General features: G+C 33.5%; 2 protein-coding genes across 4 annotated transcripts in view; one reads left to right on the top strand and one right to left on the bottom strand.

The window, feature by feature from the left end:
• Positions 1-22,170, bottom strand: part of Pacrg (parkin coregulated) — a 349,369-nt gene extending 327,199 nt beyond the window's left edge. For both annotated transcript variants that reach the window (XM_087188174.1, XM_004869057.3), the window contains exon 1: positions 21,989-22,170. In XM_087188174.1, the coding sequence (XP_087044300.1) occupies positions 21,989-22,144 (156 nt within the window). In that variant the 5' untranslated portion in view covers positions 22,145-22,170. The remainder of the gene's footprint in view (positions 1-21,988) is intronic.
• Positions 22,171-22,567: 397 nt separating this feature from the next.
• Prkn (parkin RBR E3 ubiquitin protein ligase) overlaps positions 22,568-27,156 on the top strand; it is a 1,513,344-nt gene continuing 1,508,755 nt past the window's right edge. For both annotated transcript variants that reach the window (XM_087188172.1, XM_087188173.1), the window contains exon 1: positions 22,568-22,708. In XM_087188172.1, coding sequence (XP_087044298.1) covers positions 22,696-22,708 — 13 coding nt within the window. In that variant the 5' untranslated portion in view covers positions 22,568-22,695. The remainder of the gene's footprint in view (positions 22,709-27,156) is intronic.

Here is a 27,156-nt window from a genome sequence, read left to right as displayed (position 1 = left end):
ATCAGGAACAAGACAAGGATGTCCACTATCACCACTCTTGTTCAATATAGTTCTGGAAACATTAGCCATGGCAATTAGACAAGAGAAAGAAATAAAAGGAATAAAGATAGGTAATGAAGAAGTGAAATTGTCATTATTTGCAGATGACATGATACTCTATATAGAAGACTCCAAGAACTCCACCAAAAGTCTTCTAGACTTAATAACCAAATTCAGTCAAGTAGCTGGTTACAAGGTCAACACACAAAAATCAATAGCTTTCCTCTACACCAATGACAGACTCACTGAGAGAGAATAGGGCAAATAATTCCTTTCACAAGAGCATCCAAAAAACTGAAATACCTAGGAATCATCTTAATGAAAGAAATCAAAGACCTCTTCTCTGAAATCTATGGCACTCTGAAAAGAGAGATTGAAGATGATATCATAAAATGGACAGACATCCCCTGCTCCTGGGTAGGAAGGATTAATAGAGTGAAAATGGCCATACTTCCAAAACTGCTATATAGATTTAATACAATTCCAATTGAGATCCCAGCAGCATAGTTGATGGACCTTGAGAAAACAATCCAAAAATTCATTTGGAACAAGAAGAGACCCAGAATAGCAAAAGCAATTCTAGGTAACAGAGACATGGCAGGGGGTATCACAATCCCCAACCTGCAACTATACTACAAAGCTACTGTGATAAAAACAGCATGGTACTGGCAAAGAAACAGACTTGAGGACCAGTGGAACAGATTAGAAGATGCACAAACAATGCCAGACACACTCAGCCATCTCATCTTCGACAAAGGAGCCAAACACCCTCACTGGAGGAAAGATAGCCTCTTTAATAAATGGTGCTGGAAAAATTGGGCTTCAACTTGCCAAAGATTAAAACTAGACCTGTATCTCTCACCATGCACTAAACTAAAATCAAAATGGATTAAAGACCTAAATACAAAACAGAAACTCTGAACCAGTTGGAACAGAGATTAGGTAGAACTCTTGAAGACATCGGTGTAGGAAAAGATTTTATGAACAAAACCTCAGTTGCCCATGAACTAGCACAAGCAATCAACAAATGGGATCTCTTCTCATTAAAAAGCTTCTGCACTGCAAGAGAAACCACCAGCAGTATGAAGAGACAACCCACAATGTGGGAAAAAATATTCACCTGCTCTTCCTCAATGGTCTACTATCTCGAATCTATAAAGAACTTAAAAAGATCAGACCTCCCAAATTTAAAGACCCAATCCAAAAGTGGGCATCTGAAATGAACAGACATTTCTCAGATGAAGAAGTAGAAAGAGCAAATAAATACATGAAAAAGTGTTCAACATCACCGGTCATTCGAGAGATGCAAATGAAAACAACACTGAGATTCCACTTCACTCCAGAAAGAATGGCTGCTATCATGAAATCAACCAATAACAAATGCTGGCAGGGCTGTGGGGAAAGAGGAACCCTGCTCCACTGCTGGTGGGAGTGTAGACTGGTGCAAGCACTGTGGAAATCAGTATGGAGATATCTCAAAGAACTAGGACTCGAAGTCCCATTTGACCCTGCTATTCCACTGCTGGGGAGCTTCCCCAAAGAATTTAAAGAATCATACCACAGTGATATATGTGCACCCATGTTCATAGCAGCACAGTTTGTAATAGCTAAAACTTGGAAACAGCCCAAATGCCCATCAGCTGGAGACTGGATCAAGAAAATGTGGTTTTTTAATAAAATGGAGTACTAGTCAGCCATAAAAAATGAGAAATTAGAGACATTTATAGCTAAGTGGATGTACATTGAGGCAATACTCTTAAGTGAAATAAATAGGACACACATGAATAAATACTGAATAGTTTCTCTGGTGTGAGAAACTGAAAGTGTAAATAAGGACTAAATGTATAATAGGTAATGTGAAATAGGAAGAAAAGGGGCAAAGGGGAAGGAAGTGGGAGGGCTAGGGGAAAGGATAGAAGGGAATGGGATTAATATGAGAAAATGGAAAAATAGGAACAAAATCTTTGTAAATAGGGAGGAATGGAGGGGTTGAAGGGAGGGCTGGGCAAAGGTGAAAAACAAGAACCAAGAGAGACTATGTAAAGGTGCAAATTTCCAATGATGACTGTCATTATATTGTATACCTAAAATGTACCAATTATTAGAATGAATAATCAATAATGTAAAATAGGAAGAAAAGGTCCAAAGGGGTAGGGGTAGTGGGAGGGGCAGTGGACAGGAAAGAAGGGAAAGGAAAAAATGATGAGAAATGGAAAAAATGGAAATAAAGTCTTTGTAAATAGGGAAGGGTGGAGGGCATGAAGGGAGGGCTAGAAACGGGGAAAAAATAAGAACCAAGATGCATTATATAAAGATCCAATTCCCAATGAGAAATGTAATTGTGTTGTATACCTACAATGTACCAATAAAAGAATTTAGTACAAAAAATAAATAAATAAAGGAGAATACCCATAAAAAAAAAAAAGAAATTGTAGTCATCTAAGATTCTGGAGCAGTGGACTTACTACCTCTATATACTGTATCCCACAAATATCTCATATCCCTCAAAGTTATACAGATCTGGCAAAGTGGTGAAAAAACTAGCCATTATAAGTATTAGTGAAGCTAGAAAGATACTTCCTAATAAAGTAAAATAATGGAAAAGGTGTTTTATAAAATTAATTTAATTGAGTGATTGCCATCATTCCTTCAATGCCAGTGGGATATTAGATGAGGGTCAACAGCATTTATTACTAAATATATTCACAATGACCAAGAATATTCTCACAAGTCCAAGACATTGTGAAAGTGCTCATGACCCATAAAACCTGCAACTCTGACTAGATTCCCAAAGCCTAACCTAACATCAACACTCATGAGAAGGCAGCTATAAGTTGACGAAGTACTCTTAGTCCATCAATAAAAAAAGCATCCTTACTTCTAGTAACACTAGTTTTTTTCCATGAAATCTGGTCTTAGATATCTATAAATAAGATTAGTTTTAATCAATGGAAATTATCTAAACATTTCTGTTCTCCTTGTCAAATGAATGTTCCTCCATCTACTTTATTCACATCAGTAATAAAGTAATTCCATTTCATTTTATGCAGAAGTAGTTAAGTTTTGTTCAGTGGCTAGGAACACAAAGGCTCTTAACACTAAAGGTGAAGATTTCCCTGGCCCTTACAATTTTTCTCTCTGGTGGATCAAAATCATGTCATCTTTTGAGTGAAAGACATTTAAATATTATTTGTGTTTAAGACTTTAACAGTGTATACTATTTTTCTTTTGGAAAAAAATTTCTAAAAATAGAGTTTAAGTTTTGGAGATATATAATTATTATTTGTTTAAGGCTAAGAAAATGGCTCATTTTAAAGTCATGGTACAGTTACCTATATCCTTATTCTGCTAAGAATAGCAAATATTATTGTACATATTTACCAAACAATGATCTTAGTGTTTTTTGGGGTTTTTTTTTTTGTTTGTTTGTTTTTAGTACTGGGGATGGAACTCAGGTCCTTGTGCTTGGGCAGCAGGCAGTGAAACCACTGAGCTAAATCCCTGTCCCTGATCTTAGTGTTTTGAATATATAAGGTTAACCTTCATATCCCTATGAAATATGTTCTCGTCTCTTATTAGCCTCTCTTATAAGTGAGGAAAGTGTGCAAGATATACATTAACTGTCTCAGCATATAAATAGTATACCTGTGATTTCCAAGCCAGGAAGTCTGGCTCATTTGACTGAGTTCTTAATGATTATAGTACAGTGCTCCTAAATATGCACGACTAACTTGTATTCTCATCTCTAACTACCTATACTTTTATAAAAAAATAGTGAACTAAGAAGTCATATAACTGACTGAAAACTGAACAATTCAAAATAAGATAAAAACTGGTTTTTAAAATTGTACACAGAAGCTAAAAATATGCTACAGTCAAGAGAAGAAAAAAGAACTTAAGAAAAAGCTGTTTTCTCATTCATGGTTAACATAAGTTTATATTTAGAATTCTGTGCAAGTATCTACTCTGCATATTACAACAATATAGAAACTGAAGAAGCTACAAAAATAAAACATTTCAAGTACCTCATTTTAAAAAGGTAAAAGATCAATGAAAATAATTACTTGTAAAATATTACTCAATTGTCTGATAAGAAAGTTAATAATAAAACTAATACTTTGACAGGCAAACCACTATTTCTCTCTTTTGTGTGTGGGGGTTAGGCAAATTTAAATTTAATAGACATTCACAAATTTTCATCCATAAAAGGAATACTTCTGGACACTTACACCACAATGTATCAGAATGCCTGATTTCCTATAAACCTTTTCATTAAAGTGAGTTTTCAGACTCTTGAATTAATAATGAACTTGTAGGTGAAAATTATTGAACAGTAACTTTGATTTCATTAACCTCGATAGTTTTCACCCCTCATATGTATGGGTAGCAATCATGTTTCCATTTCTGTGAATTGCCTATTCATATCTTTTGTCCGTATTTTTCTTCAGCGATATTAGTTTTGTCATTATTGATATCTAAATTATTTTATGTATTAGCCAAGAAACTATATCTTACTACCTCATTTAAAATACAGCTAACATGTCATATTTGTATCTTGATTAATTATGTAATAGTTGTTGTACTTTCACAATATACCGTGATATTTAAAAAAGATGATAGGAAAAGGAAAATGATTGTTCAATATTAATAATTAACATAAGTATAAAATTTACAAACAAAATATTACAAACTAATTTCAAGATATGATCACCTCAATAGATAAAAATTTTAAAGCCAATATCAATTTAAGATATCAACTTAAATCAAATTGGAAATAGAACAATTTTTGAAAAATTTTAGAGGAATCTAAAGTGAAACTATAACAAATATTGTACTTTCTACTGAAATATTGAGGCTCTCTTTCTGGAATCACAAAGTCAATGATAATTCTATTACTACATGAGATGGAGGCCACAGTAATTTGGTAAGATAAGAAAAAGGTTACATGAGTTGTAAAAGAAGAAACAAATTTTTCAACATATAAGATTATGTATGCAAAAAGCCCCCCAATTCAACATATATTGTTACAAAATTAATAGGTAAGTTTCACAAGTCGCCTCCTATATTAAAAAAATGTATAAAAGAATTAGAAGAAAAATCTAAAAAACCATACCACTGGCCTTGGGATTTAGCTCAGTGGTGCCACTGCCTGCCCCTCAAGTGCAAGAACCGGAGTCTGATCCCTGGTACCAAAAAAAAACAACAAAAAACCCCCCTCATACTATTAATACTGGCATGAAAAGATAACAAGTAATAAACATCAACAAATATATGCCAAACTTTTATTGAGAATATTGTAAAGCTTCATGGACAAGTAAATAATTAAAGCAATATTCAAAGTTCAGGGATTAGATGATTTAATATAATAAAAGCATCAGTGCTCACCATTGATATCTACATAGTTTAATTCCTATAAAAATTAAAACTTTATTTTTGTAATACAACAAATTTTATACAGAAATTTAAAATTTATATGGAAATACAAAAGGCCAAGGATATCCAAATCACTCCTAAAGAAGAAGCACGTTGGAAAACTTACTATCCAGACAGCAGGATGCAAAATAGAATGACCGTAAGCAAGACAAAGCAATATGATTATAGAAATAGTATAGGAAAATAGTGAGTTCAGAATCAAATTTGAACATATATAAGGTTCCAAATTCTCTATTCTTTTCTACTATTTTTTCAGTAAATGTTGTATTACAAGGTGATAAAGATTTTTTTTTAAATGGCACTGGGTCAATAATATATGCAAACTGACAAAATAAAACTTTATCCCTCCCTCACAGTTTACTCAAAACTCAATACCAGGTAAATTATAGTCTATATATGAAAAGTCAGGGTATTTTTCTAACCTCAAGATAGAGAACTATTTCTTAATCAAGACAAAATGCAATAATCATGAAAAGAAAGAGTGATAAATTTGACATTAAAAATAAAAAATTCGGGTCGGGGATTTAGCTCAGTGTTTCCAGCGCCTGCCTCACAAGCGCAAGATCCCAAGTTCAATCCCTGGTACCAAAAAATAAAAAGTTCTGTTTATCAGAAGAGTCAAGCCACAGAGGAGGACATATTTACAAGATACAGAATCTAAAAAGGTCTCTAATATATAGAGAGCTTTCATAAATCAATAATAAAAAGACAAGGTCCCAATATTAAAAATGGGTAGGAGAAAACAATGGACGCTTTGCAAAAGAGAAACCCAAATGGCCAATAGACAAATGAAGAGCTTCTTCACTTGAGTGTAAGTCAGAAAAACACAAATAGGATATAATTATACCATTGTATAGCCCTCAAGTTTGCTCAAATTAAAAAGTTTGACAACAATGAATACACACACACACACACATATGTCTTGTTTGAAATATATACAATATTTCCATAAAAGACACAAATATGATTGCCTTTACAAAGAACCAATGAATGACTTCTTAAATGTATGGCCCCTGACCTATAAGTCAATATTCATTACCTCTTCAATTTACTACTTATTCAATTACAACAGCAAAGTGAATGTACAGTATAATACTTACATTTAGGTAATGTTTTTTCTCCTCTCTGCTTAACTAAATGACAAACAAAATTTATTAAAACAATTGCAACTGTGCCTCAGAGTGGATAGTATATGAAAATGGCTATATATTTTTGCCTATGTCTCAGTTCTTAAAAGGAGCATAAGGACTAACTTCTAAAGATTCAATCTATTAACTTCTTCATAAAATGTGTTCAGTGGTTTCAAACCTTTCAAATATATGTGGGAGTAAAGATTTACATCAACAAGGTGGTGGAACAGCTCTTGCTTCACTCCCCAATGAAAAATTCAACTAACAACTATTCATGGGAAAGAATATCATCATGAATATCACAGAACTTGGGAATGAAGCTGACACAGTTCTTTGCAAGATTAAACAGCAGGACCTGCTGTAAAAAATAGTAAAAATGGAAAGAAATTAGATAAGTAACAAAAGTATCTGATATAGATCTAGAAGATTAATACTGACCATGAAGCAGTATTCTGGAGAGAAGCATTTTGGGGTTTGTATATGAAAATGTTGTCAATATACTGTTCCATATGATAGGCATTTAGAATGGCAGAAAATTACGACCACAGTACCCAATCTATCACATTTTTTCAACTAGCAGTACACTCCTCCAGTTTCCACAACAACACAATCAATTTCTGATTACAAATGCAAGCAGAGTAATTTAGGCCCAGACTGAGGAAAATGAAGAGTATATTCACAGATTTAGGGAAAATTTGAAATTAGTCTGTATCACTCATCTGAGAGGCTGTATTTGATATTCACAATTAAGATCAAGAATAAAAACTTAAAAGAAAAATTTCTAGCTGAAAGTAAATCAGATTTTTAGAAAACTTTTTATTATGTCTTGCAAAAATATAAAAGATTTCAGAACTGGTGCTGGATGAATGTTATTCAATTATAGCAGCTGAATTGAATCAAAGCAGCAACATGACAGTTAAGACATCAATGTATGAACAACAAACAGGAACATGAAAATCTCAATAAACTCTATTTGTTTGAATTAATGCATTTATTTCTCAAATTATAACCTAAAATGCTTAGATATGAATTTCTTAGGTTTTCATTATTTATTTGAAACATAAGGATCATCCTCATTAACTGTGTATAATAGAAAAAAAAGAAATATCAATATGATTAGATGTTATCCAAATTTTAAAGTCCTTCCTAAAACATTAAAAATCTTCTAAAATTATTTGAATTACGTGTATCAACCCACTAAAATAGTTTGCATGGCTTGGAAACATCTTTTATTAGTGCAGAGCACTCTTCATTATTGAATTAAGTGCATGTGCAAACCAAGGTAAAGGCCAATGAAGTCATTAGGCAAACACAAAATAGTACCTTAGTGACTTGTAAGTACTGTATTAGTATGCTTTTCTGAGTATGTAACTCACTACCACTGTGGCGATAGTATTGAGAAGGAGATTATAAAATTCTTTAAGATTGGGTTTATAAGACAAGGCAATTATGTGTTAACAGATCTGTAAAACATAAACACACACACACACACACACAAAACCCTGTCTCCTGAGCACTTACTATGGTGCTGTTTCCATGTTTCTGACCATGTGTCTTGAATTTCAGAGTTGTATTTCATTTAATTTCCACAAAAATCTTCTAAAGTTGTAGCAGTGTTTCCATGCACTGGTTAAGCATCTGAAGCTTTGCTAGTTTAAATCCAATGTCACACACTGACAGAAACTATATGAAGGTAATAATTTCATGGAAACCATAACATTTAAAATGTGATTAACACTATAGTTACTTATTAAAGATTGTCCAAGAATTTTATGCTAGCATCTAAAGATAGATAATCGAATTACAAATGCCTAGTTCAGCTTTCCAAAAGAAGATTTTATTATCTTGTAGTCGGTGAATCAATTGATCATCAAACACACAAAAAATATCTGTTGGATTTTTGTTTTTAAATCTTAGGAATACACGGCTTAACTTATGATCTTAGAATAATTTTAATGAGTAAAATGACAGTGTGAATGTTTGGGAAATAAATTTTCTGAATGCTATAAAAATTTTTATTGGCTCATTATTCCAGTTTAATGTGTTATCATTCAAATTTTCAAAATTCACCAACTAAACTGCATATATGCATGTAGGTCAGGATGAAAGTTAGCTGTTGGCCTTAGGCAGGAATAAATTTATAGTTCCTTATAAAATGTGAAGGAATTCTAAGATATTTTTGAAAGAAAATAAATGAAAGCAGACATAAATTTAAGTTTTATGTGCAAGCAGCAAATAAATCCCAACAAATAAGGCAAAATATTACCAAAGTACTAACTACCAATTTTTAGTGAGAAACTAAACATCAGTATATGTGGAGTAACATATCATGGAGAAAGTGAGGGCAAATACAAATATATTTTAGTATGAAAATTATGAAGATTTTGTCTTTATAATCTAATATAATACACTTCAATAAAACTCATATAATAACTATACTAATACCATATATCTACTATATATGTAGATATTTTCAGACTTTGAGAATGTTACTATGCAGAATGATATAGTTTATACTTATTAAAATGAGATTTTTTTTTCTTTTATCCAATGGCCCAAGAAAACAACACTCATAAAATTAGCAGGCTTAAACATACTCTAAGATCTTTTGAATATCTTAGGGAGGACAAGGATAAACTTATCAGTGCCATTAATAACTTCATGTGCCAGCTGGGGGGAAGGGTGACATTGTGGCACTTTGATCGACAACTTCCTGACATTCAGTGTAACTCAGACTACTTTCAGGCAATTAACAGAGAGATAAATATATATTCATGCAAACATTTGCACACCAATAATTAGAGTGGGTGTTTTTAATAGCTATACACTGGTCACAATCCAAATGTCCATTACCAGTAAGCAGTTAAACAAAGTAAAAAAACTGTACTATGTCCATAGGAATAGGGTATTTTTCAATAACAAAAAGGAATGATGGACTGATATTAATACATCTCAAAATAATTGGGTTGAATGAAAAATAAATCAGGAAAAAATACAGCACATTCTGTATAGTTTGAATTTAATTACATAAAATTCTAAAAAATGTCAAAATTCATCTACTGTGACAGCAAGCGGATCATTGTTTAACTAGAAATGCGGGCAAGGAGTGTGAGGGATTACAGAGGTGCAAGGAAGCTCAAGGGTAATAGATACCTTGATTGTTGTCATGACTTGGGTTTACAGGTAGCTATGCAAGTCAAAACTTAACACATTCTATACTATAATATATGTAGTATAGTCTTGGTACTTTAAGCTTTTTTTTAAAAAATAAGTATACAAGCATATTGTTTATAGACTTGAAATAATTGCCTTAAAATATTTAAATTAAGAAATAGACCAAAGTGGTAGAACTGACGGAATGTGGGCCTGGAAGGGGAGGAGTCAGAGGATAGGAACTGATAAACCTGGAAAAATCAGGGTCTTAAATTTTACCTCTAAACTCTGCACGTGTTCAATTATTATTTTTAAAATAATGATTTCAAATTTGAAAAGAATGATTTTCAAATTTGATAATAAAATAGATCAAATGACTCTTGTATAAACTGAAAATAAGTTGAGTTGGTTTTCCAATACTTCAATAAATTTTAGTAGGTTCATTCCAATCCACTTTGCTGAGTGACAAAATGTTACTTATTTGTGGGGGACTGACCAGAGTTAGAGGTGAGATTTATGGTGATAAACTATAGAGTAAAATAGATAGACTAACTGATTATTTTGCAGAACAGTCAAACTTACAGTGTAAGTGAAACTGTCAATATTAGGGTGGCAAAGAGACATAATTTTTTTTACCCCTTTTACATGGGTCAATATATGGCCCTCTAAAATGTTCTCCTTTGCTAGAAGATTTAGTAATAGCCTAGCCTTCTCTCAGAAAAAGACTAAGAATTTTCAGGATTTTTCTTTTTAATGAAAATTGCTCTCCCAACAGCTTGTCTTTTGTTACTGTTATGGCTTGTATCTAGATGTCCCCCCAAAGCCTCATGCAGTTAGAAGTGGGAGTTTTTCTAAGGTAGCTGGATCTAGTTTGTGATTCTGGGATTGATTCACGGTGCAATGCTAGGCTCAAGGGCACTAGGATTAAGGATGTGAGTGCTATTTGCCCTAAGTAGTCTGGATATGATAAAAGTGGCAGAAAAATGCTGTTAAAGTCACTTATTAGTTCTCTTGTTGCTTTTACTGTTTTCTGCCACCATGAACTGTTGCCCCTGTGCCACTCTGCATTGGAGTGAGCTGATTACGGACTGAAACCTCAACGAACTGCAAGCCAAATAAACCTTTCCTCCTTTAAATTTGGGTAAGGGGTATTTTGTCTCAGCAATGACAGAAAAGCAACTAACAGTTACTAATCATTTCTGGTTGCTTCTCAGTTAATTTGGGGAGTTTAGTTTTGAATTCTGACTCAAAGTTTTTGCTTGTGCTGAATCACTTTGAAAAGTCTCCCATGACTTAAGCCCTACTGTGGCTCAATCTTTCTAGTAGATTCTACCTTTGCCAGTACACGTCTATATAAAACTGATGTTAGTCCACATAAGTGACTTTGCAGTGATGCCCACTGTGATGGTGCTCAGCCATGCCTTGATAAACTCCTGGATTTTCCTGGACTTTTGGTTTTCTAAAACACTGTTCCTGTGATTTTATTGTAGCATCAAGTGTTGGTAAGTTTCAACTCAATTAAATCAGCTTTACTCAAAAATAGAAAGCAAAATGTGAAACACAGAAAAGTCTTTTTATATATAAGCAAGTTCTTTGTCAATTAATCACCTTTTTCCTGTAAGTGATGAATATGAAAGAAATGTGAAATAAGTATAGATGGACGTTTCTTTCACAAAACACGTTGGAATCAAACAATCAATATTTTCCTTTGACCATCTAATGTATTTCTAACACCAGGAAAAGCACTGATGGAAAAGAGGCAAAGACATCGACTCTTTATCTTAGGATACATTTGGTGAATGTCTTCAAAAACATTTTCATATTTACTCCTAATAACAACAGAAGATAATTTTGTGTATATAAGTCACTATAAATATATGTGTAACCTTCTAGTGATATCATCAGCAAATGTATCATGTACTCAAGGAATTTTAATGGGAAACAAAGCATAATATAGGCATCCAACATCATTCTTTAAAATTACTAATATTTTCCTAACCTTTACCTCTAAACTCTGTGCATGCTCCCATTTTTGTCTGATACTATATCATATATAATTCTAAACTATGTGTTAATATAATGTAGTATAAATTCAAATAATTTTCATATTCATTGAAAGCATTTAACAGTGTGCTATTTTATTCAATTTTGAAAGACAGTTCTATCTTGTAAATTAACTGTATTTTTACACAAAGCATAGACAAAGATGATTTGGTAAAAGATTTAGTGTTTGTCTCAGGGCCTATTTATTCAAAGCTACTTTAATTTACAAAAGATAGCCTGTGAAATATAATTCTCTGTGGATATTTTCTAAGTGAAAAACCACAAAAGAAAGGTAGCTAACCATGCTCTATCCTGCATTTATTATTTTACTTGATATTTATTATGTAATCCCTTTTATACCTATGTTATTTTAATGATTTCAGTATGCATTGGGTTAGAAGCATAATTCTAAAATAGAAATTATTTATACAATATAATTATTCTCTATTATATAGTTACTTCACATATTTTTTTCCAAAATGACAGTAACTTTGGAAAGTAAGTAAACTCACTGACAATGACATGTTAAATTTCTGATTAGGTTGTGATTCTTCCATATATCATTTTTCATAGGGAAAATTTAAAAATAATCTCTCCCTGAAGTAATACATACTTACTACTAGACTAACTGTGAATTACCACACGTGGGCTTCACAGTTTCAATGATCAGACTCAAAATATTAAATCTAATTTTTTTATCTTACTTTCTGGGTCCTACAAAATTAGCAGTCACCTAGTTTCTACCTTGATATGCTTTTCACCAAAACATGGTCTCCATATGGTCAAGTACTTGTTTTTACAACCCCACAGGGGGACAGATAGATTTTTAAATCAATTCTTACTAAGGAAGTAGAAGCAAAATAAAATTTCCTTTCTAAATCTTTTTTTTTTTCATTTCACTTAAAGGACACTACAAATGAAAAATACATTTTGAATGTGTGAATACAGCTTTCTCAGAAAATGAAATAACTGAAATACTAGAAAAAGTTTGACTCACAGGTAAGCATGCATAATGACTGTTGCCTATTGTTAGGTCATTTTCAGAACTAAAACAAGAATTTGTCTGGTCTGGCGATACAGAAAAATAGAAGCAAAAGAAAACATTTTGATGCAATTTTCTCTATTATTTTCTGATGCTTGTTCGTAATTTGCTTTCTTTTGCATTTTCTACTTACCGATCAACATCACAAGCACCATAAACATCTAATGAGATAAAATTGAGTTTTAGCAATAAGTTATGTTTTAAAAATTTTAAAGAATTTAAATCTATGAAATATTACTTTTTAATGGATTGTGAAATAGGAATATAGAAAAGAAACAGAAGATGATATCAAAACTTTTATGCCTATTTCAAATATGCCTATAATTGAGCTAATCCTTATTGCATATGACTTATATTATTAGATAGTAACGATATTTTTAAATAATGTTTTCCATAATCCTTTGCACTAAAATAAGCTATCTGTATTTAAGAACCCAGAGCAACAATAGATAAAAATGGTTTTTTAAACTTTCCATAAAACATTTATAGAAAAAGATACTATTATATAGATCAAAACTTTAGTGAATTCCAAGCAGTTTAAACTGTAGAAACTAAATTCCTAAGTATTAAACAATAAATGTATTTTTAAAAATCATAATCAAAACATCATCATAAACCCCTAACCAATGGGAAAAATGATCCTGATCAATAGCAGCTATATAAAACTGGAAAGCAATAATACAATTCTATACTTGCAAAATATAAAGTATAATTTTTATTAAAAATAAAATGTATTAAAAATGGGAAGTGTTAGGGTGGGCAAAAGATTCAGTGGTTTTCTGCTGGGGATCTTCCCCAAAGAATTAAAAGAATCATACCACAGTGATATATGTGCACCCATGTTCATAACAGCACAGTTTGTGATAGCTAAAACTTGGAAACAGCCCAAATGCCCATCAACTGGAGACTGGATCAAGAAAATGTGGTTTTTTAATAAAATGGAGTACTACTCAGCCACAAAAAATTAGAAATTAGAGACATTTATAGCTAAATGGATGCACATTGAGGCGATACTCTTAAGTGAAATAAATAGGACACACGTATAAATATTGAATAGTTTCTCTGGTGTGAGAAACTGAAAGTGTAAATAAGGATTAAAATGTATAATAGGTAATGTGAAATAGGAAGAAAAGGGGCAAAGGGGAAGGAAGTGGGAGGGCTAGGGGAAAGGAAAGTAGGGTATGGAATTAATATGAGAAAATGGAAGAACAGGAACAAAATCTTTGTAAATAGGGCGGAATGGAGGGGTTTAAGGGAGGGATGGGCAAGGAAGAAAGATGGGAACCAAGAGAGATTACGTAAAGGTGCAAATTTCCAATGATGAATGTCATCGTATTGTATACCTAAAATGTACCAATGATTAGAATGAATAGTCGATAATGGAAAATAGGAAGAAAAGGTCCAAAGGGGTAGGGATAGTGGGAGGGGCAGGGGAAAGGAAAGAAGGGAAAGGCAAAATGATGAGAAATGGATAAAATGGAAATAAAGTCTATGTAAATAGGGAAGGGTGGAGGGGGTGAAGGGAGGGCTAGGAATGGGGAAAAAATAAGAACCAAGATGCATCATGTAAAGGTACAAGTTTCCAATGAGAAATGTAATTGTGTTGTATACCTAAAATGTACCAATAAAAGAATTAAAAAGAAAAAAGATTCAGTGGATTTAAGCTCCTCACATGATTTTAATTTTCAACCTGAAAACCACAGCCTTAGATGTTTCCAACTCTCTCCTACTACACATCATGAAAGAGTTTCAGCAGTGCAGAGATTATGACTCTCAAAGCTGAGAAGGTACAGAGATGTATACAGGCAGGGCCTGGGTCCCCAGAAAGCCCAGGAAGCAGCAGAACAGACACAATCAAGCACTGCAGGTAGCCTACAAATCACCCTTTATTAGAGTTTTAAGATGCTTAGGATTTCTGACCCAGTAATTCTATTTTGGAAATTACACTTACTTCCAAAAAATGTCTTAAAATGCAGAAATAATTTCATAGAATTCAATTTTCAACATTACCTATAATAACAAAAAGCTGAGAACAGCCTAGGTGAAAGACTAAGCAAATTATGGCATATTCAGAGGACAGAATTTCAGTTTCTTAAATGCTTATGAATTTGCAGTAATATGTATAATATTAGCATATTAGAAAAACTTTACAAAGTTTCATATAAAGCCTTATAAAAATGTATAATGCAAACTATATAAGCACACACATATTCTTTATAGAATGTATATATATGTGTAATATATAATATATAAATATATAAATTTGAAAATCAATATATATTATATATTATATACATTCTACAAAAATACACAGATTACAGAATGTTAAGCATGAATATAATGAATGGAATAATTGTTTTGGGTAAAGAGTGCTGAAAATAAAGACTGAGAGTCAAATGACTAGGCAGCCTGGTATCTCTGTCTCAGCCTTTACACTTCCCCTTCTTCCTCATCCGTAACATTTCACTAAACATGTCTCCCTCCTGGATGCCTTCCCAGGTCCAGCCTCTTGCAGGTCCATCCGGCTTTGTGCTCTCATAGCATCACACATTTCCTTTTGCCGACTTATTCAAATAGCAGTTATCTTGCTCTTATAAAATAAATAGAGAACCAGTATAAATTCTATTTCCAAATCAAATTAGACCACCAAAAACCTACATATATGTATTATATCAATTTAATCTTATGCAAAATCCAATTCACCAAGATACATTTTAATATCATGTACTTGACCCTCATTGAAATCTCTCACGGATGAAATTTGCTACTTTATTTCTTGTAAGAAGTAAAAATGTAGCTATGGTGTGTTGTATGTATCTAAAATGCTGCATGATCAATTTCCCTGAGAACTCAGTGTAGAGAAATCTTCAATTCCCTATAGGGATTGATAGGCTTCTTTTGTGATAATGAGAAGTATAAAATGTTAGCTTTCAGCATCGGATGCCAAGAAGCTCAGAATTAAATTTGAACATCAATCAATGAATATACTGACCCTTATAAATGACAAAATTGATTCTTCTATTCTTTAGCCCAGGCTTTTTACTTTAATTATATTTTATTTCATTATTTCACTATTATTTGTTATATTTTATTTCTGATCACTCCAATTTACTTTCAAAGTCTTGTAACTTAATGCATATTTATTTCATTGTGAGTCAGTTGAAATTGGTTGAGGAACACATTTTAAAGAAATATATACTGTATGTTTGAGACAATCATTTTCTCCTCACAGTGTATATATTTTTAAAAGAGAGAGATGAAAGTCATCATGCAGAATAAAAAAGAAACTTTGGAAAACTGTACTTGCAATACATGAACTTGATAAATGCCACATATTATTTAAAATAGGATATGAAAAAGTACTACAAGTAAATATGTCAAATCAAACTAAGATAACAAAGCTAAAACATTGCAAAGATACTTTATTAAAGAACATATTCAAATGACCAGCAGATACATAAAAATGTTTTAAACCTCATTAGTCACAGTAAAAATTCATATAGCCATAAGAAAGTAATTCTATATATTCATTTGAGTATTTAAAATACCAAACAAGGAAAATATTTTTACTGCTGAGACAATAGAGTAAGTAGCACTCTCACATAAAGCTGGATAAAAGTTAAATTTAAAAAATCAATTTTGATATATTTACTCAAAGCCCATTATATACATAAGTTAGAGCCCTGAAATTCTACTTCAGATATATATCCTTGGACATTCATATCTATGCTCTCAAAACACTGTTTATAACAGTCCTAAACTGGAAATCACACAAATACTCATCAGGAGAGGAACAGATAAATATATTGTAATATATTCACATACAAAAATATTGTTCAGGAATAAATATGAGGGGCTTATTTACAACTACAATTGTATGTAACAATGTGGGTGAATCTCACAAACATCATTTTGATGAAGGAAACCAGATAGAAAACAACTGCAATTGTTAGAAAGCAGGATAAAGTGAGCTTGGCAGGTATATTTGAATAGGGAGGAGAAAGGGACTTGCAGAGGTTTTGTGGTGTTGATGATACTTCCTACTAGGGTGCTGGTGACACATGTAAGCTTGATTTATCAATCATGATTCACTTAGTATGTATTCATTTTCTCTATGCATATAATGCATTAGCTAAAGTGTTAAAAATGTTTACAAGGCAGGACTACTCTGAATCAAGAAAAAATCTAGAACTCTGGGTTCTTTTCCCTGTTCTGCCATTTAATAAATGTCTGTAAACAATATAAAATTGCCTGAGATATACATTGTAAGTGGAAAACACAGTCTGTTTGCCTTTTCATAGGACTGGTTGGAAAAGTCAAATGGAAGAGAGATGACTACTTTGTTGTATATTAAAGCATTAACATGTGATATTAATTATCAGTTGGCTACTTTAATATAGATAGAGCACTGATAAATCATTTCAGTTCAATAGAAATCCCAAATTAAATATAAAGGATCATGTAACTCTCTGGCCATTTGAGAAGATAAATTAGAATTCCTATTTAACTTCCTAAACCAAAATGATTTAGGGTGAAGAAACTTCTTTTAAAAGAAAAGTTGAAATTATAAGAAAACTAAAGACTAAAAGTTTCCCCATAATATTTGAAAGGTTAAAGTATTTCTAAGCCAAACCAGTCTAAATTTTTACAATGACCTTGTATAACTTTTGTAATAAATCAATAAAACTATTGCATAGGACATCTGCAAATTATTTTCATTTTTATATTTAATATTTATGCAACATCATTTGCATTTTCCTTGAAGATACTAGTTATTTAAATATAGCATAAAATAAGTCATTCATTAATTCATTTGACCAAAACAAGAAAAATAGCACATACTAAGTTCCAGAAATTTTTCCTGAAGTGGAGCTGCAACAGTGATTGAAAGTTAAATTCCCAGGCCTCAAGAAGCTTACTCTCTAGAACAAAACACAGGTTCAACTAAATTTATATTACTGGCAAAAGTATCAGAGAAGAAAGATGGGAGTACTGGAGCAAGAACGGAGAGGATTTTTAAGAGTTTGAAATTTTAACAGGGTTGTCAGGGTAGGCCTCATTGAAAAATAATTTTTTAAACAAATATTTGAAGCATCAAGAGATGGTGTTTGTCTTTTAGGCAGTGGGAACTGGAAGGGCAGATATAGAAGCAGTCTTGATGTATCAAGGAACACCAAGGAAGACATTGTTGATGGTACTGGTCAAGTGAAGGAGAAAGTACTAATATACATGCATAAAAAGCAGTAGTAGCCAGATCACTTCAGCTCTTAAGGTCTGTAAGAACTTGAGGTTTTGAGTGAAAGAAGCCATCTGAGGGTTTCAGGCAAGGAATGCCATGATCTGGTGGAATTTTAATGAGATATTCTGGGTCTTAAATTAGCCTGAGTGGTTAAAAATTTTCAAACTACAGACAGAAGTGAATTATTGCAACAAGAAAGAGGAAGAGGATAAGAAAGGGTAGAATTGCTTTTCTTCATTCAATAAATGTTTACTAAGTACACTGTTGCTTCTGGCTAAAATTTAAGAATAATTAGAAGTGGGTTTCTTTTCTCTTCATAAAGAGATAAAATATGAGCAGAATCAACCATAATATAAAATAGAGAACAATGAAAGAAAGGTAACTTTCTATCTTGGGTTACAGAGAGGCAGAATTTGGGAAGTCTTATTAATGTATTTGGTGCTTTGCTGGACACAAAAATGTAGGATTCTTCAAGGCAATTGTTCTGTCTCTGACTGATAAATTATTAGCATTTAAAATAGTGCTTGGCACATAGCCAGTGATGAGTAGATATTTGTTACCTAATGATAGAATAAATGTGTGTATGCAGAGAAAAACAACATTCAAGTAAAGGGAACAACAGAAGAAAACCATAAACATGAAGATTTACATTTTTTCCCCTGGGTTTAGCTTGGCTAAAGTAAATGAAAATAGTGGAAGGTGAAATTTGAAACACAGACTAGATTAGATCATAGAAGGCTTTGCTGGCACCATGGGAGAATTATCATTCTTTTCTGTAAGAGGTGGGAAGTTTCAAAAACTTTGAATTGTGATATGAGTACAACTTTGTACTGGAAAAGCTAATGTAAGAGTGCTGATTATAGGTTGTTGAATGGAGTCTAGAGACCAGTTTGGATATTTTCCAAACCTAGAAAAAAAAGTAGTGAGGATCTCTAACAGGTTAGCACTTGATTCCTTTCACTGGATTGTATAAGTTATTTACAAGCCTAGCCATAGATTTGTATTTGTTTGTACTATAATTATTTTACTTGTCCTTCTCCTTTTCTTCACTTACAATACATTATATTTAGCACTGATGGTAGGCACTTCTAATTATCCCCAACGCTTCTTCCCTTTACTACAATAATAAAAGGCTCCAAGTTTGAGCCAGACACAGAACTACGAGTTAGAGACTACATTCCCAGCTGCTCTGAGAACTCCTTGTGGCCATAAGTTTTGGCGATGGATTTAAGCAGGAGTGATAAGGGCAACTTCTGGGATATGCTTGCTCTTCATTTCTTCCTGCCTCATTCTTACAGGATACTGACTTTTCTCTCCCCCTGCCTGAAGTTGATGTTGAAGATTACGCTGTCTTGGAAATACATAATATTCTTAGCCCTTTTCTTGGTAAGTTAGGTAAGGGGCTCAGGAGTTGCCTCAAGGGATTTCAGAGGGAAAATGAGTGATGAAATCTTCAAGTTATATATCTTGTTTCATTCTTTATAGACAAATATTATAACAACATGAATTTAAATATTATTCTCTGATTTCAGGGTTTTCATGATTGCTTATTTTCATATAAAAGGCAACAAAAATTTTATAGAAATGAACTATTTATGACTAAAGAACATTTATAATTTGGATTTTTAAAACTAGCTGCTTACATTTATCATTATTTTGTAAACAATTTTGTGTTCTTATATAAATATTATGATTGCTTAAAGATTTCTGCTTTCACAATCTATCTGGCCAAATGTGTTGATAATCAAGTTTATTTATTTGTATGACTATAGTACTCAAAGAAATATCTTGAATTTGTATACACCATAGGGTATATTTCTACATTTTGAGTGGAACAGCTTTGGAATGATAGCTTATCTAATTAGCTAGATTCTGAAAAAGGGAAGTAAAAGTGAGCCCTAACCCTGGAAAAAATGTTTGGGAGAGTTAGAACTTGGATTTGCCATTTTAAAAAGCTGGAAATTGATATTATATATTTTGTACAGAAATACACCTGAAAGACAGTGAGAGTTATACTTTATATAATTATGAAAACCTACACTGCTGAAAAATGTAATGTAAATATTGGATATGAAAAATAAGCTTTTAAATTCCTATACCACTTCAGTTATTTTGTGTAAACAATACTGTCTTTCTTTTATCAAGGCTTTCTTATTGGTACTGTAATAGGTTTACTGTGAAGTGCTAAGGACAGGGACTTTGTTTTGCTCATCCCACATCCCTAGAACTATGCTTAGCAAATAGTAGGTACAAAAAAAAAGGAAAGAGTTTTTGACAAAATGGATAAATGTTTGCATCTAAGAATTAGGATTATTGCTTAGTAAAGTGAAAAAGTAGCCTGTCCTATTTTGAAGACCCCAGTGGAGAGACAAGTATTGCCATTAAAAGATTTTGCATTAAAATATGGAAAGAGAAAAAAAAAATATGGAAAGAGAAAGTAAATTACCTTAAATAAACTGTTTATAAAAGTTTGGCTCACAATCAATATTTTAAGTTTTATAAGCATATTTATGTAAGGCAGAATATTCAAATACCTGATTTTGAAGAGCTATCACTTCCAGTAAGGCAATGGAAACATGCTATAAAAATGTACAATCATAGATTTGGGAAAAAAACATAAAATGTGACTTTTTAAAAATATTTGTGATGTCAAAATACAACTTTGAAAACACCAAAATTATAATCATAAATATTGTGTAAATAAAAAATTGGACTGATTAAACTAAATAATTATGTTATTGTATACTGCTGATAAATGAGTTGTCTTGACTCCCACAAGAACTTTTTCACATGAAATTTCATGAGGACTGCAGTTACCACCAGCAGGAATTTTTAGTCTATCTTCAGGTATTTTAAGTACTGTAAATCAACGACACATGTTGTAAAGTATGTGTAGTTACATAGGAATCTGGACTAGGAATCTGCATCACTTACAGAATTTAAAGAATGTGGTTGAGGAAGACAGTACTATTAGGTTTGAAACATATGAATAAAACAAATAATATTGAACTGGAAAATAACACTATTCATTTAACATAATAAATTCCCATATAATAAGTCAAATCATCCCAGAGTATAAATTATACAAATTTGTAAGTTGCATTGGTTATTTTATGTCTCATTCCCCAACAGGTGTTAACTCTGTAGCAACATCTGGTTTGGTATATCAAATTCAAAGCTATTTAACAAATATGAAGGTTTTAAAAAATTATCATGCATGTGACCATTTGTTGTGCATTTTAAATCTTTTTTTCTCCCAATGGCCTTGAGGTTTTTTTTTTATCCAAATAATGAAATATGAATTGTTTTAATAGATACTAGAGCTAAAGCTTCGATTGTTTGAAATGTATTTTAAAGGCCTATTAGGAAATAGGCATCACATTAAGTTGCCTTCAGTACACTAATGGGCTATCCTTTTATAAGAATGTTGTTAGGGAAATTCGAAAACATTCTAAAATATCCTAGTAGAATAAACTTACTATTGTAGATTATTTAATGAGTTTATGGTCCTCTTTTTTTATCAGCTCATGTTAAATTTTGCAAGAAGTTTCTAAGAACTCGCCTTTTGCTACAAGGCCTTTTGCTGAGTGGGGATAGTTTGGGCACCGATAAGGAAAGAAGATTTTTTTTCTTTGTGTAAATAACAGCCTAAGAGTAATCTAGAGTGGTCTAGAAACCATGGGTTATCAGGAAGATGATTATAAATGGGTAGAGTACATCTCTCGCCCGAGGGTTTCTAATATAGCCTGACCACACCCTGTTGGGCCTCTTCTGCTAGTGGCCGAGTCATGGCCATTTTTAACAAATACTACCCACGTCATGGGCTTGGAATCCATCCTAGAGCTGGCCAACTCTACAGTTTTGTGTACCCTGATTTGGACCGAGTGCTTTCAATTGAAGATCACTTACGACTGAATTTTTCATCATGGCTTTGACTGTGAAGCCCTCAGAAACCAAGGAGTGAGGCTGGTGCACCGGGAGCGGCTGTTGTGCCAGCAGCTTGGTCCTCTTCGGCATCTTGTCTGGGCATTTGTTTAAACTGAGGGTCTCTTTTTCTGCCACCATCTTCCTAGAAAATGCCTTGTTCTCATAAAAAGTGTAGTAAAAGAATTCAGTGGGCTTTTTGGATGTGAGCAAGAGGTCGGAAAAAAAAAAATCTAAAAAGGCGCCTTACTGGTAGAAATTCAACCCCTCGTAGTGCCCAGGTTGATCCAGATGTTTGGCAGCTCCTAGGTGAAGGGAGTTTAGGGAAGGGAGGAGTGGGAGGAGGGCCCGACAGTCACTAAAGCTGCTAGCTCCCAAAGGTAAGCCTCCCGGTTGCTAAGCGACTTGTCAACACTGCAGGCCAGTAGCGCCGCCCGCCCGTGGCGTACATTTCCTGGACCTTAATCCGGAAAGGGCGGTGTGCTGTCCGGGGCGGGAGGAGAAACTACGGACCAAAACTACGACTCCCAACAGACCACGGAATGCGGGCCATCTGCGCGTGCGCATTACGTCTCTGGCGCGAGGGCGGGGAGGCCTGGATAATTTAACCCGCGAGAACCGCTGGTGGGAAACACTGGCGGGCGCCGGTGAGCGCGTAGTCCCCTGCTTGCCCAGCAGCTGCCACTTTCCTAATGACCATGATAGGTACGTGGGTTCCTGCCAGGTACAGCCTCTGCGCCGCCCCGGGCCCAGGTCTGGCGCACGACTGGGACCTTCGAGTACCGGCCGGCCGGTGCCGTTTGTCAGTGACAGGGCGAAAGTGCGCCGTCCTGCGTCTTGCCCCGCGCCACCGGGTTCCCCTCCTCGGTGGATACTGCCCAGCGTCGCCGGTCTCGTGGGGTGTTCAAGAGCCCAAGTGTGTATTTTCAGTCCCCACCTGCTCCCTCACCCCATAGCCTAACAGGGCTCCCGCTGAAGACAGCTTCTCCAGGGACACAGGTGTCCCGCTCCTCTCCCCGCCCCCCGCGAGGGCCTGGCTGAGTCCCGCCTCGCCACTCCCACAGCCTTGCACGCGGTCAGTCAGTCGGAAAGGTAGAAGAGTGTGCAGTGCCTCTAAAGTCCGTTTCTCCCCCGGACTTCTCTCTCAAGTTCTTGAAGGGGACGGGTCCGGATCCAGTGTCTGTATGACTCTTTAAGGAAACTCTGGCGAAGCATTAAATTCTGGTGGAAGGTACCTGATGATAGTGTTGGTATGAAAAGAAATTCCTCCAGATTTTAATTTCTTGCTCCTTCGGATCTCTACTTTTAAGTCCCTCAGTGAAGATCTGAGATGAAATAACGAATAATAGCAATGATTAAATCTCTTGGCTTTTATACCTATATGCAGTTTTGTGAATAAAACTTTATAAGTAGCTATTAGAGTTGTTTGCTATAAAAACTGAAGACTAAGATTAACAAAGGGCTTCTCTTTCAGGGTTGGTACCAAAAGCTACTTTAAGGATTATCCTTAAATTTAGAGAGAAGGAATAGTATGTTTAGAAAACATTGTTGTTTTGATGCTTTATTATTGCGGAGATTTGCTCCAGTTTATGTGTGGAAGGTTTGGTGAACTTGTTTGGGGATTATTACTTGTGTCACTTATAAAACGTTTTCTATTGCAGTAAGCACATTTGAAGTCAGATGTGTTCTGTCCAGATGAAAGATGAGAAACAGATTTATAAAAATACTTATTTTATGGCCTGAAAACACTTCGTTCTATTTTATTTATGAAACTAATATTAAAAGAAAAACATTCTTCCTATCCGGATCGTGCTAGTTAACTAACATTGTCTTTGCAACAATGATAAAAGCTAAGGATGTTGTCCAGTTTTTCTTGCCTTTCTGATTTTTGGTGAAGGACTTGAAATTTATCAAATTAAGAAAAAATGTACATTTTTATGAATCTTACTGAACCTTTTAGTTGACATTTACGTTAAATTCACTTGTAAACACAAATCTGGACTGAATCAGTGAATCAAGTAGAGATTTTTCAGTCAACCTGTAATATATAGGAAAATAATAGTCTGTACCTTAGTTTAATTACAATTACACATTTTATTTTAATTCAACTTAATAAAGTCAGGGATACTTTTAAGAGCTACAAATTTATTATAAAGATATATAAAGACATGAACTTAAGATATAGAAATTATCACTTTTTTTACAAGTTATTATCTAATAACTATGTTAATAACATTATTATGATGAAATATATTTAGGTGGCTTATTTAGTTTTATTTGGAATTCTGCTTCCAAGAAGGAAGAAGTATGACATTTGAATTTGATGGTGAGACAAATCAATTACTGGCAATAGCATGGAATAAAGTGAGTTTTAGAAATCATTCTCTTGTTCAAGCTATTGTCTTTCATTTTCCAGATAAGCATAGCATTACAGTTATGAGTAGAACAGTACTTTCCATATAAAAACCCTGTGAACAGTGTATAGTAGGTTATCTCATTCAACTACTGTAGTTTCCTTGCCTAATCCTGTTGTGGGCCACATGTCAGTACAAATCTGAATTGCCAGATTTGGATTTAGGTGGATTGAACAGTGTTCAAAGTAGGTGAAAGTGAAAACAGTTGAAAGGATGCCCTAGAGTAATGGGTTTTGTGTTTTTGTAACATTTTAGAGCCAGAAAGGAAAGACATTATAGTTTTACCCAGTGATCAGTTGGAAATCAAACTACACAGGCATATCTGTGTAGGGATTGCTTTTTCTACTAAGGTTAGGAAGGAGTGCTATAGAGGATTTGGGCCCTTTCATGCTCATAGTCTCCTTAATTGCTATACCTTCCTTAATGCAAATTATATTCTACTTCATTTAAATCTTAGCTTTCTTTTGAAGAAAACAAAAAAGATTGGTTTCCTGGCAGAATAGGAGTAAAGAGAAGTTACTGTTACCTCACTATAAATAAAATTACCTTCCATTTACCTTCTCAGAACTGAGGATTCCCTTCTTGGCATTGAAACTCTTTCAAAAGTACTTACATTTCCCACTTGGATTATGATTGATATGTTAAATGCCCTGACCCAGACAGAAACAAAAACATAATTTAAGTCAGTGAAAAATTGTGCCTTTGTGAGAGGTGTGGAGGACTTGAAGATAGTCTAAAGTAGAATAGAAGAGCTTAAGAAAATTCAACTTAGAAAAATGTAATTTTGGCACCTCTATTAAAAGTATATTTCACCTTTTTAAGAAAGGTAGAACTCCTGTGTTTAAAATTGAATTTTAGTGATGATATTTTTGGAATGTTCTGCATGCCCTATAGATTTAGGCATTCAGGCAGTATCAGCAATAAAGTGCATGGATATGCATACAATATTGTTGTCATTGAAATTCAAATTCAATGTCATACTTTTAAAAGATTTTTGATTGAGTTAAAAACAATAATTAGAACATATTTTATACCTTATTTAACTTAGTATATTTTAGAGAACTTATACTGCATGTACAGATCCATAACATGGTAAATTCTGCCTAGTCTTCTATTTTATAGTATGTAATTATGCAGATATTCCCCAATAAATGAGCATTCAGTGGGCTTAGTGCTTTTCAGTATACAAGCTGCACAGCTGTTGTGGGAAACCTTGTCCTTCCTGACAGTGTTGATGAGGGTCCATTTTCCCCTGGTCAGCAAATGTTTTTATTATTGCTTTCTTGCTAGATGTGCAGCAGTATATTTTAATTTTAAAATGAGTTTATGATGATAAAAACTTCTTGCCTGTCCATTTATTATACTTTAGAATCAGAAATCTTTCCAAGGATTGAGTGCCTACTGTGTGCTCTAGGTGTCAGGTATATGAATGAGGAAAACAGGAGCCACCCAGAATGTACAGACTCACTTTACTATTGGCCCACAAATCTACACATATGGATTTAAGGCTTATGCATTCTGAAAGTTTGTATTCAGTAGATTTTTAAATCGTTGAATTTATATTTCTAGTTGAACATACTGTGTATTGCTACTCGCCCTGCCAACTTTAGATGAAAGCATCTCTAGGTACCAAAAAGCTTCTGTTTATGATGAGGTAAAATTGTGTCCCAAAATAGGTTCTACTAAACTTTTGTATAGAGGATTTCATGTAGTGGTTATATCCAGTTCTTTTTGGGTCCACATTACCTTATAGCCTTTACAATTTTGGCCCTATTTCTGAGGAATTTATTGAAACCTGCAGTTTTGTTTGAAACCAAATAGTTTCTTTGCTTGAAAATGATACAGTGAAAGTATTTTGTATTAAGATATGCAAATTCATTCCTACTTCCAAAGCTTCTTTGAAAAATACAAAAAGAAAGAAGAAAGAAAAAGTTATCCTTCAAAATGCTTCATATTCATGAAAACAGTTTCAATGCAAAATACTTTATTCTGTTAGCTTTCAGTTCTTTGATCAATGAAAATTGTTTCTTACCTGCTGTTTCTTCAGCCTTTAATTGTAGCCCAGTGCTTATTCAGTGCTTCTGTTTTAATTTGCATTTAATGAGCTCATTTTAAATGTTTCTTTGTAGTAAACTGAATGGTTTCTCTCTTAAGTTTTGTAATATTAAAGAAAGAGACTTACCTTGACAGTTGGCTGATTTGTGTTGCAGCTCACCCCCAAACCTTATTTACTTCATTTTGTATGAGAGAATCTTGGTTAAAAGGAATTGCAGTAATAGGACTATTTCCCTTAGTACTGTGTTTCCTAATTATCTAGGACTTCTACCAGGTTAATGCACATATCTATTTTTCATTAAATAGGAAGATTTCTCCTTGGATTAATGGGTATTTCAATTCACAATAATAATTCCATTCTCAGTTCGTTATAGGAGGTCCTGGGCAGGGGTGAGTCCAGGTTAGAAGTATATGTGTTTATGTTGCTTATGGGGAAGGGATGCAAAAATCTAAGACACCATTTTCCCCCTATGACTTTGTAATTCAGGTGGGCTGATAAGACATGTATTTCTGGTACAGATCCACTGTCTCTCCTACAGAAGCAGAGTACAGTAATTAGAAAGATGTATGTATGTATTTGTACTTATGCAATACAACACACATGATTCTTCATAGCTCTCTTCTTTTGTTGATGTACTTCAGATTTGATGATCTTCCTCTCTATTGCACAACTGGAAAGTTCTG

This window comes from Heterocephalus glaber, unplaced genomic scaffold (assembly GCF_053883595.1).
Source record: "Heterocephalus glaber isolate CG9 unplaced genomic scaffold, H.glaber_assembly_v1.0 deba00001523, whole genome shotgun sequence".
Lineage (NCBI taxonomy): Eukaryota > Metazoa > Chordata > Mammalia > Rodentia > Bathyergidae > Heterocephalus > Heterocephalus glaber.
This window is presented reverse-complemented; position numbering and strand designations above follow the sequence as displayed.